This window comes from Polyodon spathula, chromosome 10 (assembly GCF_017654505.1).
Source record: "Polyodon spathula isolate WHYD16114869_AA chromosome 10, ASM1765450v1, whole genome shotgun sequence".
NCBI lineage: Eukaryota > Metazoa > Chordata > Actinopteri > Acipenseriformes > Polyodontidae > Polyodon > Polyodon spathula.
In genome coordinates, this window is record NC_054543.1 from 46,490,304 (window position 1) to 46,509,718 (window position 19,415).

The 19,415-nt window shown below is 41.3% G+C and overlaps 1 protein-coding gene across 1 annotated transcript; it reads right to left on the reverse strand.

Annotated features, from left to right (window-relative positions):
• Positions 1 to 424: 424 nt before the first annotated feature.
• lancl1 (LanC antibiotic synthetase component C-like 1 (bacterial)) lies at positions 425 to 9,833 on the reverse strand. The gene is made up of 10 exons (XM_041262466.1): positions 9,623 to 9,833; positions 9,280 to 9,498; positions 7,265 to 7,382; positions 6,822 to 7,029; positions 6,070 to 6,217; positions 5,513 to 5,659; positions 4,801 to 4,983; positions 3,009 to 3,185; positions 2,660 to 2,732; positions 425 to 1,762 (listed from the first exon to the last, which is right to left on the reverse strand). The coding sequence occupies exons 2-10, from the start codon at positions 9,364 to 9,366 to the stop codon at positions 1,686 to 1,688; spliced, it is 1,218 nt and encodes a 405-aa protein (XP_041118400.1). The 5' UTR covers positions 9,367 to 9,498; positions 9,623 to 9,833; the 3' UTR covers positions 425 to 1,685.
• Positions 9,834 to 19,415: the final 9,582 nt, after the last annotated feature.

Genomic DNA, 19,415 nt, shown 5'->3' on the forward strand with positions numbered 1-19,415 from the left:
ACTTTAAAGGTGTTCAGTGATTCAAAGTGTAATTTTCATACGCTGCACAGGCTTTTCATTATCTGTATTGAACATATTTTCTACCTTTGCTGGGCATTTCCAGGTCTGACTCTGCCTAATTGCTATCTTATGAGCTTTGGTGGCTAATATAAGAGAAAGTGTGAGTTTATGTCATTCGTTATGTTTAACTGCAAAATAAATACAGCCTCCCACGAAACTAGAATGGAATCCAAAACTGCTTGACACCAGGGCTCTCCAACCACATACAGTCCAGTACACGGTCACAAAACTCTCAAGAACACTACTGCCTCCTTGTGGGATAAATATGAATGATGGGGGCTGAGTGTAATAATCAAAAGAGCACAGACGGACACAACACAGGAAGAGAACATCATCCTCAGTGGTTTAATGTATATTTATCTCAGGCCAAAAAAAAAAAAAAAAAAAAAAAAAAAAAAAAGGGTGGATAAACATTAAAGACTCAATATTATAATGCAACTGCCTGGAAATACATCAAGCACTGTCATTGGTACAGTATAAGCAGCATTGGCACTGCAGGCCTGATGCTTGCCCCAGGAGATACCCCCTTGAGCAATGCACACACCAACAAGAAGAGCACAAGCACATTATCTGGACAGGCACAGTTCATTTTTCAACTACAAGCAAACATTTCAACCCCCCAACCCCCCCACCCTTAGAAATCAACGCTGCAGACCTTGCCTTGAAAAAGCACATTCGTAACGCTGCAGTCTAGCTTGTTACTAGAGTACAATGCAAGCTGTGTAGACTTTTTTATCAGTGTGAAAGTTACGCTTATATACTGGTTGACGGCAGGATTTTCTAATGCTAAGCCTTGATCTGCTAATATCCAAAAGCTGGTACTGCACCTAGAAATCCCACTTCTACCAGAAACCAGGGCTAAAAACCACTTTCAGATAAGGTTTTAAAATAAATAAATGATAATGAGACCATGTGAAGTTAAATACCAAACACTGGGCACAGTTCAGGTTGAATTCTTTCATTTACCATCATTAGCGGACTCACACGTTTAACCTCAAATACTGACCTGAATGCATTTCTAGCCCTGACCAGTGCTACGCAGGAGTGATTTTCAACTCCAGTCCCTGGTTAACCATAAACGCCCCAGACTGCTGTTTAAAGCAAGGCATAACAATGTAATTTAAATCAGTATTTTGTTTCCACCCCATTTCAAACTGTACAGATTCTGCATTAATCAGGTTAAAACAAATGATGTTCGTAAAAAGAAAGGACATGAGGCATCCCTCTCCCCATTCCCACCTGGAGATGAGGACCACTGATAGGAGGTGGACAGGACCTTGCAAGAGAATCGCTAAGATAATGATCAGTGGGTGTTTACCAGGACTTACTACTAGAGGGCACACACACTGAGGCACAAGGGGGGCAATGCATTCTGCCCACGCTGGAGAAACGTGGGGCTTTTATAATGTTGTGCAAACCAGCAGCTGGGAATCCCACATAACCCAATGATGCTGTTTAACTGGCTGCATCATCTTTAATACTCAGTGGCAACAGGGGTCATACTTTACCCAGATACTGGGCTAGAATTTATTTTTAAGAAAAAAAAAAAAAAAGGAAAATGAAGGAAAAAAAGCAGCGCATACATGTGAAATACACAGCAGAATCCTTCCTGCTTTTGTTTTTCTTCACAGTTCAAATGCTGGGAACTTGGATTTCATTGGCTGCAACAGATCAGCAAGAAAGTAGATTGTCCCCGCCATGCCTAAACATAAAACAAGGACATTTGAGAAATGCTTTTATATCCTAGCGTCACATTAGAAGAGTTTTTAATGACGCCACGGACTGTGGAGAAAAAAAGAAGTCACAAATAAATATTAGAAAAAGTAACAAAGTTTAATTTGGTCCTTTGAGAGCCATTCTCTTCTAGGTTTCACAGTAATTCATGAACTACTTTAGAGGATAAAGTGGGCTTTCAAACGCAAGCTTATCAGGTGCTCCCCAAAAGCAACATACTTGCAAAAAGGAAAATGCCATGTTTAATCAATTATTTTGTACTCTCAAATGCACAGAATGCCCAACAATACCCAAGTCACAATATTCTTGCACATATTGTAAAAAAAAAAACATATACTATTTTACAGACCAAAGTATATCATATAGCTTCAAAAGTACAGACTTGACTGTTTAATTGTCAGTCCGAGTTGTTGGTCCCTCGGTCTCTGGTGATGAAAGGGTTAACATCTCCTCTGAAAGACTGCACCTTTAACAGAGTGGGACATAAACCCTACTTTCTAACTGAGGGCGGTTTGATTTCTATGAAATCGTCTTTGTTTACATCACACTTTTCTGAGATCACATCAGGAGGTTGTACAGTATAGCTTTGTCATTTTTGGTATGAACATAGTTTGGTTAGTTTATGAGAAAGCAATTATCAGTTCAGAAAATGTGGAAGCGAACCAACAAAAAAAAGCAAAACAACCCATATGTGAAATGACCCTTTCCAGTAAATGTTATTCCCAGGAGGTCTCCTGTGCAAGTACTGAACTGGCCCAACTCTGCTTCACTTCTAAGATATGAGGAGATCACAATCCAAGATTACACCTCCATAGAGTCACTACAGTATGTAGAACTCTGCTTTCAACCAGCTTATCTTTCATACCTTCAAACAGGGAGAAGGGGGTGTCTGGGGTCCTGCAGCCATGCTTTCCATAATCCAGACACCATTCAGCAAACTTGGGACAAGATGAGAAGAAACATACATTAAAATACAAATACTGAGCAACAAGGGGGGCAAAGAAGAAGCATAGTCAAGTGCAAGGCTAGCCACATTTGTACGCTACACTAACACAGTACAACATCATTAGCTCTTTCCATTTCAAACTCATATGCAACATGGGGTTACAATACTGTGCTACAGTGAACAGGTACATAACAATGGCCTGTCCTGTACAGTAGTAGACAAACATTTTTTTACTGGCTGGGATCTGTCTCAACACTCCTGTACACACCTTACAAGCCCTGTACAGGTACTTGGCGTCCTGGGTGAGCTTGTACAACGCCAGGAAGCCATAGGCATTCCCGCCTGCCCCATGGCACAGCCCATACCCCTTCTTCAACAGTCCTCGCTGCCAAATCACCTCACCGCACTGCACTGCATCAGACAAGTACTGGTCAACTCCAAACACCTGAAAAGGAAAAGAAGAAATGACCACTGTTCATTCGAAAACATAGTATATATATATATAAAACAAAAACTCATTGGAAAGTGGAAAAAAAGGCAAGTGCCCAGCCATTTCAAGTGGCGATATAAAAAACACAAGCCAAGTTTCAAGAAACCACTGAGGAAACCTTGCTCAGCACAAAGCAAACAGGCACAACTGTAACACCGATGGGTGCCAAGGTTGCCCCAGTTATTTCTTCTAACTTGGCTTGTGTTTTTGATGCAAGTTCAACCCACTTTTATTGTGCCTGAAGAGCACAAGCCATCTCCACTTGAAATGGCTGGCCAATTATGATAACTTGCCTTTTTTTTGTTACTCTCAATAACCAGTATCGACAGGAAACCGTACTTCCGTGCGCCAATAGGGACCTGTCACAAAGACAGCTGCTATGGGTGACGTCAAACCAGAAACAGGAACCAGGAAATAAACAACAGAGTGGTGGAGCGATTGGTTTTGCTCAGCGCTTAAAACGAAACAGACAGAAAATAAAAGGTTGTAAAGACAAAAACACACAGGACACGGCACTTTCGCCAAAATAGAGACAAACAAAAAACGAACTACACAGACAAACACAGTGAGCTGAAATTTAACTATTATTATTATTATTATAACCCCCGTCTCCAATCCCGTTTTCCACTCATCGAACACACAACCCCGAGTGAGTGAAAACATGCAGCTTTATGCAGCTGTACCGAGACTCAATTGCTCAAGTGCAATTCCCCGTGCTCACATATTATTACATTTTACCTGCACGTGAAGTGTTGTGCAATCCTCGTGCCTAAATACAAATATACATTTTAACAACTCGTGTTCCACAGACCCATTTATATCCCGTGTACCAATGACTACACACCACCATTAACAGATCAAGATCAGAATCTCAGAATGATGAGATGACTGAAAAAAAATCTCGAAAATGTAAAAAATAAGTCCCAAGAATTCTCAGCTGGCTGACTTCATCTTTCAAAATACTGCTTGTTCTCTCAACTAATCGTGTAGCACTGATGACAGCAACACAACACGCTGGCAAACTGAAGGCTACAGTTTTCAAATTTTTATAAAATTATATAAAAATATATATATTTTTGCAGGCATATGTTGAATTTTAAAACAGAAATAAATCATTTAATATAAATGATGCAGCCTACTTTTTCTTACTTAACTGTGCTGTAACATGTAGTGAGAAAGACCAGGAAAAACTAAATCAAGTAGAAAACGTATGGGGTAGTCCTTGTGTTTTGCATCAGTGCGTCTTTTCTTACGGCTCGAGCCGAACCGTTCACTCACTGTCAATCTGCTCTTATTTCGTAAGAACACTGACTTGGTGGCATCTGTGTACTGTTGGAAATTCCCAGCTCTCCCTCCTCCCCCTCCCCTCCTCTCCGAAATCAAATCAGTTAAACAGCTCTGCTCAACGCGCACCACCCTGTGTCACAATGCGTAGAATTAGAAAATGTTTTAATTTGCCAGAACAACTACAACAACCAGAGTGCCCCCCTCCCCCCCCCGATCTCTCATTATTAATGAAGCTCTTCTTCTTCTCATAAAGGGGTTCATCGTGTTTAGGGGTTCCACTTACCTTGTAGGCCTGAATGAGCATGTAGACCACACCTGGCGCCCCGTGGCACCAGTGCACTAGCAAATCCCGTGTGTCACCGATGCAAGGTGGGTAATTTCCAGATGGAAACTTGAGCTGGCACAGAAAGTCCACACTGGGCTTCACCAGTCCTACAAGCTTATCCTGGCTCACCACAAAACCAGGCTGAAAGGAGACAAAATAAACCAGTTACCATATCACTACACAGATTAGCCACTGAGTGTCTGATTCACGGTTAAACCAGCTGTAACTTTATTTACTCATCTTTCCACCTTTGTCCCTGACTTTACATAACTTTCAGGTTGATATTTATAGATAGCTTGTGTCCTGTCAAACATTTACCATTTTTTAAAATTAAAATGTGTTTTATTTACTGACCACATTTTAAATGAAGCGATTGTGAACTGCTAACGAACGAGACTAACAACATTCACTCTAGTGTTTGAAATGTGTCATTTCCCCACAGACATGTGTACTGAATGTACTAATCATGCAAGTGCTTTTATACAGACAGCTGCTATTCTACAGCAGCCATCAGCCTAACAGCAATCTCCTGGGTCCCTGAGCTTTCACGATTCTTCCCTATAGGTTTGATGTATTTGAAGGTCTTTGTTGTACATGGAGTGTCTAGAGGCAGGGTGGTGGTGGTGGGTCAGCCTATACTGCATTCCAATGGTGTTTACCCAGAGTTTACCTGCATGAGGAAGTAGTAGATTCCTGCCAACCCATGCGCCGCCCCAACGTAGTGCTCCTGGTACCACTCGTACATCAGGGGGCTCTTCTCCTGGTAGCGGCTCCTCTTGGACAGACTCTCCCCGGAGACGATGACGCTGTCGCAGATCTGAGACACAAGCACACCCACGGACACACCCTTTCACTGTACATGCTAGCAGCGGTGTGTGCGGGGATGGCATTTACTGTTAAGGGTAATCAGCTGAATGTCCCGCTCCAGAATATTCATGATGATTCATGATGTGCATTTTAAATGTACTGTATATTTCCTTCAGCTACCGAAACATCAACTGAGAGAGTTAGCAACTGTTATTTGCAAGAAAGAGGTTTATGAATATTGTTTGTTTTTTGAGTAGATATATATATATATATATATATATATATATATATATATATATATATATACACACACACACACACACACACACATATATATATATATATATATATATATATATATATATATATATATTTTTTTTTTATCTGTGTCATATAACCTGTCATTTGAATATGGATTACCTGTTGCATGTATTCCATGGGGATCTTCTCCTGTCCAAACTGCTCATTCACAAAGACCAGGGAATACAGGTATCCCATTCTACCATACAGCATCTCATCCGGTACATGGGAATCCTGCTTCACTACAGACTGGTGCAGCCGCAGGAGACTGGGAAGATCAGATACAACAGCATGGACACAGCATGAGCAGCGCAGGGGCTTTGAAACGCTATTCAAGACTGTAGAAGGGTTAATCCTGGGCTCACGGAGAAATCTGAACACTCTGACCTGGCTAAATTCCCTCCCCACCTACCATAACTAGTCTCTAAAAACCAAACAAATAAAAAGTTTCCAGGTCACCTCTGTAAATAAAAGCATGTTCTCTGCTGGACGACAGATCTTTGGTTGGGTCTGTTTTTTTAATTTTAGGATTTTTCTGATTACTATAGGACACGATTAATCTTTAAGTCACTGACCTGAATCTAGGCTGGTGGAAAGTGGAAACCACTTACTAGAATCACTAGCGAACTGAATCAAGCGCATGTTATAATACAAAATTGCAATCCCTTTGCTGTTCAACCAGTAAAAAACCAGACCGCTTTATAGAATCTGTGTGTTCAAAACTGATCTGTGTGAGCAAAATGAAAGTGTACAAACCTGATCCCATTATTATTATTATTATTATTATTATTATTATTACTATTATGTTTTCATAGTATTCTGATATCTGACAGGGGTAGGAGGACTAGGTGAAATGTGATCGTGTTCCTCACCGTCCGAGACAGTCGTCTGCTTCCTTGTCCCTTTGCAGTTTGTGGAACACCACAGCAGCCACAGCCAGCGGACCTGCATCCCCACACAGGAAGGTCACCCAACGGCGTGTCAGACAGCTCAGGCTCCTGTTGACAAACTCCAGCGCCCTCTGCAGGAAGGAGGAGTCTCCGTACACGTTGTATAGGTGCAGGTAAAGCAGCGCAATCCCTGAAGACGACACAGAACTCGAATTGAAAACACTCGTCGTGGAGTGCCTGTCATGGAGTGCACTGTTATGATGCAAAGTCTGCAGATACAGCAGCTCACCTTATGCCTACTGTCATATTCACATCACAGGATTTCTCCCCACTGTGAATGAGGATGGGTTATTATGAAGGTCCAGTTGAAATGCTGGAACTAGTCAAGCTCTACTATACAGCTGCAATCCCTGTCCAGAGCTTACCTGCCCAGCCCGTGTAGCCACTGCAGTCCCCGGAGTCGGCTGATTTCAGCCCATGCTCCATCTGCTCCAGCAGCTCAGCAACCTTACCGCTCAACCGGCCAGCAAAGTTAGGGGTCAGCTGCAGGCAATGAAACACGTGTGAATGCAATGCTTATCTGTATGTAATTACTACTTCACCAGTGAACAGAACCATCATTACTAGGGCCTGTTTTTGCCAGAAATTCAAGAGGCTTTCTCTGAAATGACCCTCCATTTCCAAAATCACTAACGTCCGATTTTAATAACAATTGTACAATATTAAGTATTACACTTTAAACTTCAATAAAAAAATGAAAACAACAACATTCAAAACCACCAATCGCCGTGAAGCTGAGATTGAAGCTACTGTGTGTGTTTCAGACTATAGCGAGGCTTTTCTGTGCCCCACGTGTGTGCTGTAGGACAGAGACTGCCCTTCAGTTCACTCAACTCTCCTGTGCGGCAAACATGGTTAAGGATATAGATCTGGCTTTGGAGGTACACGAGTGATTGAATAGAGTTGAACGAGCTGGACTGACTAAGCTTCTGCTCCACTGTAAACTATGAACTGTATCACTTTTTTCTAAATAAAGAGTGTTTTTTAGTTTTCTGTTTACTTTTACTGTTTGTATGCTATCTGGTATCTCCACTATGATTTGTTTACTGGGTTATGTGTTATTTTTAAACATTACCCGGCAATATAGATCTATGGCATTTAACAACAAAGGTTTGACATAGTGCTCATGTTCAAACGGATATTGTTTGTACTAATATAACGTATATCTGAAATTTCAGAAAGTTCTATTTTCACACTGGCCTTGATCATCAGTTTTCTGTAAAATAACAAAAGTTAAACTAAAGAACCTTCTTAAATACAAGATTCTGAAAGTGTCACTGGGCTTCTAGGTCTAACTAAAGTGCTACATATTTCTAAAAGACAAATAAGGGTTAGGGTTAGGGTTAGGTGTGTTATGTAAATTAATTTTCCTTCCATTTTTTTTTGGCACGTTGTGAAAACATGCAAAATACATACTAGATTTTCTTTCCATGCCACTTTGCTGATGTATCAAGCTGTCTAATTACTTCTGCCCAGCCAGCTGGCATCTGCAAAATGCTGATACAATACCGCTCTGTTCTATAGTCAATAGGGGACCCGCCATTATTACCCAGGCTAATGCTCCTCACTGTGGGGCAGAGAGTACTGTCAGACTGGCTGCAGATTGAAATCTGCAGCTCAAATAAAAGCACAACATTACAATGCAGATTACCGGCTTTTAATAAAGTGGGGTTAAAAAGCAGAAACTACGATGCCTTAGGTTTGAATCCTACCCCAAATTAACTAGGGTTTTAACTGAAGGGAAACTGTGAAAGCGAATGTGTAGCACTTAAAAAAAAAAAAAAAAAAAAATGTGTTGCAGTCATTTCATCGAGCTAGGCATTCAACCAGTCGAAAACGCTCAAGTTTTTTGGACAATGTCCAAGTTGCATTTAATGTCCAGTTCGTGACAGACATGGTCAGCTGCTGTCCTGACAGGTGAGTTTACAAGCCGTCTTAGTGGGCACAGCTGGTTCACGTGGAGTAATAGTAGTTTTTACCTAGACTGTACTACTGCCTGGTCATCACCCACCCACAATACTGGCTAGAGCTCCGTGTTAAATCCCTGCCCACCTGGAGGCTGCCATGCAGACGTAATAGCATAGGTGTAAATCACATTTCTGGAGTAAAGCACAGCTGGGCATGGTCACCACTTGTGTTAGGTGTTCCTTTCCTTTTTACACTTATAAGTTTACCCCTGGTAAAGCTGCTTGATAATGTAGCAGTTTTCCCATGCTTATACATCGCATTTACTAAGTAAACATCCGCTCGACCACTACACTGTCCTACCCTATGTTAAATATTAGCAACCAGTACTCCTACTTGCAACAGGGTGATGCAACTGGATATACTATACAGAACTACAGTCTGGTATTGCATGCAACTGTCACAACGTACTCACCCTACCCTGTGGGTCAAAATAGGCCTGGGTGCATGATGGGGTCCCGTCATAATCTTTGTAGGCATTCTTTATTGCTCTCTGTTCCATATCTGCAGCGAAACAACTTCTAGGCCTGTAGTGACAGAGTGTTCTTGACTTGCGTCGCAGTTAAGCCTGAGCTGTTTTCCCCTGTAATCGGCCTCGTCTTCTTCAATACAAGACACTGACGTGCTAGGACCTCTGTAAACAAAGACACACAGGCCTATGTAGCTGTTCAGTGAAACTACATACACGCTGATATTGTGTATTTTGGTTGAATTTAGTTTATGCAAGGATATTTTTGATAGAAAACCATGTAACAAACCTTATAGGAGTGTGTCTGTTGCTGCTGGCGCACTGTATAAACGGGCTTGCACCGCTGTAGGGATTATGGACAAAGATTCATATTTAAGCAGTATGTATCTATCACGTTCTTCACAGTTTGATATTTTTGAGTTTCTTAAAAAAAATAGTATTGTACATGGTATTGTTATTCGCGGTATTGTACGTTTCTTAAAGATGAAGTATCGCCCCAGATAGCGCTTTTCATGTTATTACACGGGTTACAAATATTTGATTATCCCTTAGATGAAAGAGAAAATCGACGCCTTTTAAAGGGGAAGTGTGTGTTTTCAGGAGTTTTGTTACGTCAGAGCTTTCTCAGTAGAAGAGCTACAGTGCTGATATGTTCTGCAGTTGGTCATATTAATTGCTTTCTGTGGATAGCGTTTTTTTTTGTGTGTGTTTGTGAAAAGGTCCCAACAAACTTAAATCACAAGTAGAAATTCCAAAATGTGGGACTATGTCTAAGATCTATTTACAGACCTTCCTACTTCATTATTAGTTTATTTAGCAGTCGTCTTTATCCAAGACGACTTGAGGCTAGGGTGTGCATCAACTGCACAGTCATTTACAATATCTCATTGGAAAGACTGAGCACAAGCAGTTTAAGTGACCTGCTCTGGATCACACAAGTGGGGACCTCCTGGTTACAAGCCCTTTTTTTTAACCACTGCACCACCCAGCCTGCACAAACTCCACAGTATCGTGGGTCTCGAGAAGCACATGAGCCACTTCAGAGGGTAACTTTCCTTTTTTAAAAAATAATATTGATCAACGTGTTAGCCTAAATTATGTTAGCTTTTGGCGGATTGTTTTGCCATGCATGCTGTAGTCCCAGAGCACCCCCTGACTCAGCCTCTGTGGTTCACTTATATACTATCAACAGAACTATTTTAATTTAGGTTGTAGCATGCAGCATTTATTTATCATCATTGCTTAATGTTGTTATGATTTAGTCGTTTAGCAGACTATTTTATCCAAAGCAGTTTACAGAGACTTGGGGACTGAACTATGCATCACAATTGTTGCTGCAGAGTCACTTACAGTAGGACCTCGGTTTCACGTCTCACCCGAAGGACGGAGCCCAAGGAGGTTATGTAACTTGCTCAGGGTCACACACAGGGGGTTAGTGGCTGAGCTGGGATTGAACTTTGAAACTTCTGTTAACAAGCCCCTTTCTTTAAGCACCAAGCCACCTACTGTCGGTTTCAGCATGTTACCTCAACTGTGTAGTACAGTATTAAAAACTGCTTTAGCTCAATGTGAGCTTTGCAGTTTTGGTATTCACGAACTTCAACGTGTGACAACTGCTGGTGAAACAGAGTATTTCAGTAGTAATCTGTGACAAACCAGTTTCTAGGTAGATAACAGGCTCTAGCATGCATGACATGCAGGGTAAGTTAGCTGAACTACCATGTTTTGCCATTTTTATAGCTGGTTTTGGCTCTCACAGTAAATAAGCCTAAAATAAGGTCCAGTTCAAATGACTCTTGAGCACACTATTTTTAATACATTGCACACAAGCCAAGTGTAACTGCATGCTTTTCCTTGCAGGCTTGTGAAAAGCAAAACCAAGATGAAATGGGGTCAACAATTCAACTTTCTTTCAGTGTTTGTTGTTCTCCTGTTTTGTTCTCTGCAGCTCTGCAGCATCAGTACCATGGGGTGATGGTGCTCGGGTGTGGATCCTATCACATTGGCAAGCCAGCTGTCCCTCACTGCCAAGCCAATGGATTCATGTAAGCCGTGTCCCACTTTGCACTGGCACGATTCCTCACCCAATCTATGCAAATTCACTGGAGTCTGTTGCGTTTTGAATAGAAGTCTACTGCCTGTTTTATAGCTATACCTACAGCATCACGAGATTCACATGTAATACCTCGCGCACACTTTCTTTTGTTATCTGCAATAATGCGTACAATGTTATTCCCAAGGATTTGCAGAGCAAAACCTCGGGTGCAGCTTGTCATTTAAATAAGTAAAGATCTGGCTTGCACTGGGATATCTTGGTGGATGATGATGTCACCCCCATCCTCACCCTGTCCCTGTCTGTATCCCGTCCCCCAGGCAACAGTGTGGAGTTTGACTGGTGTGCTGTCTCTAGCATCCGTGCGCTGAGGAGGCTCGACCGCAGGAAGGTGGTGGAGAACCACAACCTTGAGACCGTGAGCATGGACTTCAACACGTGCGACCGGCTCTACTTTGAGGAGCTGTCCCTGGAGAGGATCCTGGACATCTCCCAGCAAGAGGTGAGGGGAGCATGCCTTCTACTGCTTCAGAGAGGGGGCAGAGGAGAGGGGAGAGGGAGGAGGTGAGGGGAGCATGCCTTCTGGTGCTTCAGAGAGGGAGGAGGGGGAGAGGGAGGAGGTGAGGGGAGCATGCCTTCTGCTGCTTCAGAGAGGGAGGTTGGAGAGGGAGAAGGTGAGGGGAGCATGCCTTCTGCTGCTTCAGAGAGGGAGGGGGGAGAGGGAGGAGGAAGAGGGGAAGGGGAGCATGCCTTTTGCTGCTACAGAGAGGGAGGAGGGAGAGCTGGAGGTCCTTGCTTTAGACACTGATCCTAAAGCCTGATCTACAAAACATCTAATTCTGCAATTGCAGCTTATCAGTCATGGAATTCTTCCCAGCCTGAAAGACAGTACTTGGAGTGGTTATATAAAAAGTTTGGTACAGTAGTGACCAGTTTCTGTTTTTGCATTTTTTTTCTTAACTGTTTGCAAAAACACATTCATCCTCTTTTAATGATGCATTATCAGAAAGCAATACTGTGCAACTGATTTAAAATAAGTAAAACTAAAATGCACAAAACAAAGATGTTGTACAGATCCAAAGATGAATGTTTTGATTCACTGACCACCCCTCCTCAAATCTTCTGAAATCAACACAATATAATACAGATACACAATGATATTAGAGACTTGAGGCTGCTGTAAAGCTACACAAGTCAAGCCAGTTGAACTGGTTGTAGCTGATGCTGCTGTTCCCCACTGGCCTGCCCCTGTGTAAGATTTGATCATATCAGGCAGCTTATATTTTAGTATAAAAATCTGCCTGCCCTGGGTAAGAAAACAAACCCCCATGTCCTCTAATGCTAGCTGACAGCCTGCCTGCCAGTGCTCTGTGGGGTGCTGATCATTGTTGACAATGTTCCTTCTCAGGGCTGCAGTAGAAACATCATCTCCGGAGGGCAGATCCCCAATAATCTGGCCGTGCCACTGTTCCAGAACGGGGTCAGCATCCTGAGCACAAGCCCCCTGCAGATCGACCGTGCTGAAGAGCACTCGTCTTCTCTTCTATCCTGGACGAGTGCGGTCCCTGGAAGGATCTGAGCTCTCTGGTACGAGAGACTGCCAGGGAACTGCTGCTGTTTTCTGAGCAGCTTCTGATTTTCAGCTGTGTTTTGTACTGTGTGTTTAAGGCCAGGTTCTGTTTTGTATCAGTGCTTCATTTGTATCTTCCCATTCTGGTTACCTTAATCTTTTTTTCTTTCTTGACTACCTCAATAACACATATCAACTGGTTGATACCTCTTACAGCAAAGTGTAGAAGGGAGTTCACATGTCCTGAGATTTGAGTTTATATTTATATAGTGCCTTTGATGATTCTGATGCTAATGGTGTGAGAGAACCTAACATTGCTGCCAAATGACTGATTTAAAAGTGTGTTCCCTATGGGTGAAAGATGTTGATGACTAAATCAAATTGAGTTCTCTGAGCCAAGCTCTAGTGCCAGGTGACATCCAGCCGGCACTGGGACAGCGAGCACGGGTCTGTAGGAAAGCAAAGATTGGACTGGATGACAGCTGCATAGCCCATTTAACGATGCATTCCAACAGTAAGAACATAAGAACATAAGAACATAAGAACATAAGAAAGTTTACAAACGAGAGGAGGCCATTCGGCCCATCTTGCTCGTTTGGTTGTTAGTAGCTTATTGATCCCAAAATCTCATCAAGCAGCTTCTTGAAGGATCCCAGGGTGTCAGCTTCAACAACATTACTGGGGAGTTGATTCCAGACCCTCACAATTCTCTGTGTAAAAAAGTGTCTCCTATTTTCTGTTCTGAATGCCCCTTTTTCTAAACTCCATTTGTGACCCCTGGTCCTTGTTTCTTTTTTCATGCTGAAAAAGTCCCTCGGGTCAACACTGTCAATACCTTTTAGAATTTTGAATGCTTGAATTAGGTCGCCACGTAGTCTTCTTTGTTCAAGACTGAACAGATTCAATTCTTTTAGCCTGTCTGCATATGACATGCCTTTTAAGCCCGGAATAATTCTGGTCGCTCTTCTTTGCACTCTTTCTAGAGCAGCAATATCTTTTTTATAGTGAGGTGACCAGAACTGAACACAATATTCAAGATGAGGTCTTACTAGTGCATTGTACAGTTTTAACATTACTTCCCTTGATTTAAATTCAACACTTTTCACAATGTATCCGAGCATCTTGTTAGCCTTTTTTATAGCTTCCCCACATTGTCTAGATGAAGACATTTCTGAGTCAACAAAAACTCTTAGGTCTTTTTCATAGATTCCTTCTCCAATTTCAATATCTCCCATATGATATTTATAATGTACATTTTTATTTCCTGCATGCAGTACCTTACACTTTTCTCTATTAAATGTCATTTGCCATGTGTCTGCCCAGTTCTGAATCTTGTCTAGATCATTTTGAATGACCTTTGCTGCTGCAACAGTGTTTGCCACTCCTCCTACTTTTGTGTCGTCTGCAAATTTAACAAGTTTGCTTACTATACCAGAATCTAAATCATTAATGTAGATTAGGAATAGCAGAGGACCTAATACTGATCCCTGTGGTACACCGCTGGTTACCACACTCCATTCTGAGGTTTTTCCTCTAATCAGTACTTTCTGTTTTCTACATGTTAACCACTCCCTAATCCATGTACATGTGTTTCCTTGAATCCCAACTGCGTTCAGTTTGAGAATTAATCTTTTGTGCGGGACTTTGTCAAAAGCTTTCTGGAAATCTAAATAAACCATGTCATATGCTTTGCAATTATCCATTATCGATGTTGCATCCTCAAAAAAATCAAGCAAGTTAGTTAGACACGATCTCCCTTTCCTAAAACCATGTTGACTGTCTCCCAGTACCCTGTTACCATATAGGTAATTTTCCATTTTGGATCTTATTATAGTTTCCATAAGTTTGCATATAATAGAAGTCAGGCTTACTGGTCTGTAGTTACCTGGTTCAGTTTTGTTTCCCTTTTTGTGGATCGGTATTACGTTTGCAATTTTCCAGTCTGTCGGTACCACCCCTGTGTCAAGAGACTGCTGCATGATCTTGGTTAGCGGTTTGTAAATTACTTCTTTCATTTCTTTGAGTACTACTGGGAGGATCTCATCCGGCCCAGGGGATTTGTTTATTTTAAGAGCTCCTAGTCCCTTTAACACTTCTGCCTCAGTTATGCTAAAGTTATTTAAAACTGGATAGGAACTGGATGACATGTGGGGCATGTTGTCAGTATCTTCCTTTGTAAAAACTTGTGAAAAGTAATCATTTAACATATTTGCTATTTTTTTTTTCTTCCTCTACGATTTTGCCATTTGTATCTCTTAAACATTTAATCTCCTCTTTGAATGTTCTCTTGCTGTTGTAATATTGGAAAAACATTTTGGAATTGGTTTTAGCTCCCTTAGCAATGTTCATTTCTATTTCTCTCTTGGCCTTTCTAACTTCCTTTTTGACTTGCGTTTGCAGTTCTGTGTACTCTTTCTGCGTACTTTCTTTTTGGTCCTTTTTTAATGCTCTGTAAAGTGCCTTTTTTTGCGTAATATTTTTTTTAATTGATCTATTAAACCATTTTGGCAATTTAGTTTTACATTTAGATTTGTCTACTTTAGGGATATAATTGTTTTGCGCCTCTAGTACTACATTTTTGAAGAACAACCATCCTTCTTCTGTGGGTGTTTTCTCTATTTTACTCCAATCTACTTCTGTTAGTCTCTGTTTCATACCTTCATAGTTTGCTTTTCTAAAATTGTAAACCTTAGCTTTAGTCTTTACTTTTGGGGATTTAAAAAACACTTCAAATGAGACCATGTTGTGGTCTGAGTTTGCCAGTGGTTCTCTGACCTCTGTTTTAGTTATTCTATCTTCGTTATTTGAAAAGACTAAATCAAGGCATGCCTCCCCTCTAGTGGGTGCCTTCACAAATTGTGTTAGGAAGCAGTCATTTGTCATTTCCACCATTTCTATTTCATCCTTCGCGCTACCCACCGGGTTTTCCCATTTTATTTGGGGGAAGTTGAAATCCCCCATTAGTATGGCTTCTCCTTTGCTACACACATTTCTAATGTCATTGTATAACAGATTATTGTGCTCACCGTCTGAATCTGGCGGTCTATAGCATGCTCCTATTATTATGCCTTTTGAATTTTTGTCTGTTATTCTGACCCATATTGATTCGGTTTTATTTTCTTTGTCCAGGCTAGCACGCTGTACTTGAAGTCATGACTTACAATCCTTGCTGCTTCTAAGTGGTGTCTGATGTTTATTTAGGGCATCAGAAGTCATTAAAAATAGCCTTAAGTAACTCATTTGAATGTGAATGTGGATTTTAATTAAATCGGATCAGCTTGCAGGAGTTGCCATTAGTCTTCTCATTAACCTGGCAGGTGTTCTCATTAACCTGGCAGGTGTTCTCATTAACCTGGAAGGTGTTCTCATTAACCTGGCAGGTGTACTCATTAACCTGGCAGGTGTTATCATTAACCTGGCAGGTGTTCTCAATAACCTGGCAGGTGTACTTATTAACCTGGCAGGTGTTCTCATTAACCTGGCAGGTGTACTCATTAACCTGGCAGGTGTACTCATTAACCTGGCAGGTGTTCTCATTAACCTGGCAGGTGTTCTCATTAACCTGGCAGGTGTACTCATTAACCTGGCAGGTGTTCTCATTAACCTGGCAGGTGTTCTCATTAACTTGGCAGGTGTGGCTGTGGCTTGTATATTGCTCATAAGCACACCTATTGGAGTTCCATACTGGTGATTTGTAATTGAAATGTTTGGCTGCTTTGTTCAGTTGTCACAAGTTTATTAAGATGATCAGATTGTAGTATCCAGGCCCACGCTAAGTCCGCTTGGTTAGTTTAGGGTAAGCTGTTTTAAGCTTGTATGTTTACCAAAAGCTAATTAATTAATGACTCACAAAGTTATGTGAGGTTAGCTTGACTGTCATTGTTTCAATAACCTGGATACAAAATCTGGGTTTAAGACCTCAGAGATAGGAGGAAGCATTCATTTTTGCTGAAAGAGTTGGGTTGCAATATGTTTTTAAAATGTTTTTTTTTTTTTTAATTAAAGCTTGATTTGGATTTGTGAGCTCTTGATGTTATTGCAACGTTAAGCATCTTTCAAACCCCTGAGGGGAACGTGCTCACTTCAATTACTTCTAACCACGCAAAAACATGAAAAGTAGGGGAAAAAAAAACAAAAAACAAATCCTTGCATTTCAAAGTGACGAACGCTCTTGAAGTTTGATGACTGCTGTGCCTGCCTACTGTGCGCTTTAATAGATCACAAAAATAAAGCCTGAGGTATCGCTCTCCGAAAAACAACTTGAGTTAGAGGAATGTAAACAGAAGCGCCGTATATTTACACTTTTAATTGTTGGTTAACAGAGGAGGAAATATCTGGGGGAATAGGAGGACTTGGCAGACTTTAACCAGTCCCTGGCATGTTTTTTAAATACAGTATGAAGGAGGAGAGGAGTCCACAGCTTGGATCGAAGACGGCAGGGCTCGCTCTTCTGCTGCTTCAGTTTGGCTGCAGTTTGGGTACAGCGCAGACAACCTCAGTTCTGAACTAATCCAAAACGCACACCCCAGCAGGATTGATATTCCACCCACTGTTATTTTAACAGTAGAACCCTGATACAGAGGGTGATACCGGCTGGAGAGCCCAAACTACAGACTTCATGTTCACTACAACGGCAGCCTTGTGTCAACATGTACAATACACTAAATTTGAAGTGGAGGTTAAATGTATTCATGTTTGACAGATGAGACATGTCCTCTTGTATTTGTGAGAAATAATGCAAAGTAGTTTATTTTGACACTGTATCACTGTGTTTATGATGTACTGTAAGCGATTTTTGATTGCAGAAACAGTATTTTGTTTTTAAGGCCAGTGCACGGTAACTGCTTCCCACTTGCTGAAAAAAAAAAAAAAAAAAACTTTAAAATATGAGGCATCTGCTTCAGTCTGTCCTTCCCGGGGATAATAAATCAGCATCATGCTTGGAAATTAATATGCTTTTACAACTTTAACAAAGCAGTACTGTAGATCCATGTAACGTGACTGTCCAAGTTGATTGCATCATCCTGTTTGCTAAAGGGGGTGGAGGTGGGGATAGTAAACAGTTTTGAAAGTGTTTTTTTTTTTTTTTTGTAACGCTGACAGTAGTTCACAGAGATGATGCAAATTGTTTTTGAGAAATAAAAGCCACTTTGAGTGAATTTGGAAAGTTGTGTGTTTGAGGTACAGATATAAACTGTATTCAGAGTGCTTGGTAAGTAAAGTGGTTTTAAAAAGGCTGACCTGTCTGTCTGTTTTCTGTCTTTTCCGTGGCAGTGGTTCAGCCATGAACGTGGTGTATGGAGAGGAGGAGATGAAGAATTTCCTGGAGGAGGCTGCCCTTGTGTCACAGGTAGGCCAGAATGGATGTGTAGCTGAGTGGAACACATTAAATTTATTTGCACCCCTTTCATTTTTCATTACATTTTTATTTTTATTAAACGCGTGTTGAAAGCAGGACTCTTGTGTGCATGCATTTATATTACTTTACTACAGCGAAAGCACAGTAAAGTTGGCTCCTGGCACACATGTCTTTATTATGAGTTGTTATGTTTGTAGGCCCAAGTTTTGAGCTACACTGACCAAGGCAATTCTACTTGGTGCGGTCCTAACCCCTCATTGTTGAACACTGGAGTCATGTGTCTGACCTCCAAACAAGCCACTATTTCATACATCCCTCAGTCTCTCTCTCTCTCTCTCTCTCTCTCTCTCTCTCTCTCTCTCTCTCTCTCTCCCCCCCTCTCTCTCTCTCTCTGTCCTCTGTTGTACTTGGATATGAGACCGTTTACTTGCCCTCAGCTTGAAAAGCCTCCCCACTGCCTCCTCTGTTGTTTGGTAACCTTTTTGAACTAATCTTGCTATTCCTGTATTTTTCTTCACCACAAGTCACTTTCCTTCATGGATGTAGAAATGAGAAAGTTGTAGAGCACTCTGATATTCCATCGAAGCTCTCAAGTGATTGTTTTGTTTTTCTTTTGTACACTTCAAGTCTCGTATGTGGGTCTATGATGACATTCTTGCTGTACAGTAATTCAGCTTGCTGTACTTCGTTTCTCTTTATCCTGTGTATAGGTAAGGACTATAATCATTGAAATGAAGAGCCCCCTACAGCTCCTGTAAGTGTATATCTGACCTTTAGTGTATGTTGACTCCTGACGTGTGACTTGATGTGAGCTCAGGGCATTTTTGGATAACAAACTTAGCTTTGCCCCAGTCTGTAGTGACTATAACACAAAAGCAGTGTGTTTCTGTATTTCGTACGGTACGGTACACTTCTGTCCCTTTTTAAATGTATTTACGTGTAGCATCAAGCTTCCAAATTACTCACCGGAGACTTGGCACTAGGTTCAGATGGGGACCCAGTCTACTACGAATATTTTTTTACTACACCTATATTTATTAAATGATTTAATTCACTTGACTGTGGAGTTTTAGTTTCAGTTGACTGTGGATTTTTATAAC

Excerpts from the sequence above, each read along its gene's own strand:
- lancl1 (XM_041262466.1), bottom strand. The coding sequence starts at position 9,366 with ATGGAACAGAGAGCAATAAAGAATGCCTACAAAGATTATGACGGGACC. Across the intron at positions 6,218-6,821 it reads GCAGACGACTGTCTCGGACG|TCTCCTGCGGCTGCACCAGT; the intron begins GTGAGGAACACG and ends TGATCTTCCCAG. Across the intron at positions 4,984-5,512 it reads TCTACTACTTCCTCATGCAG|CCTGGTTTTGTGGTGAGCCA; the intron begins GTAAACTCTGGG and ends GTCTCCTTTCAG.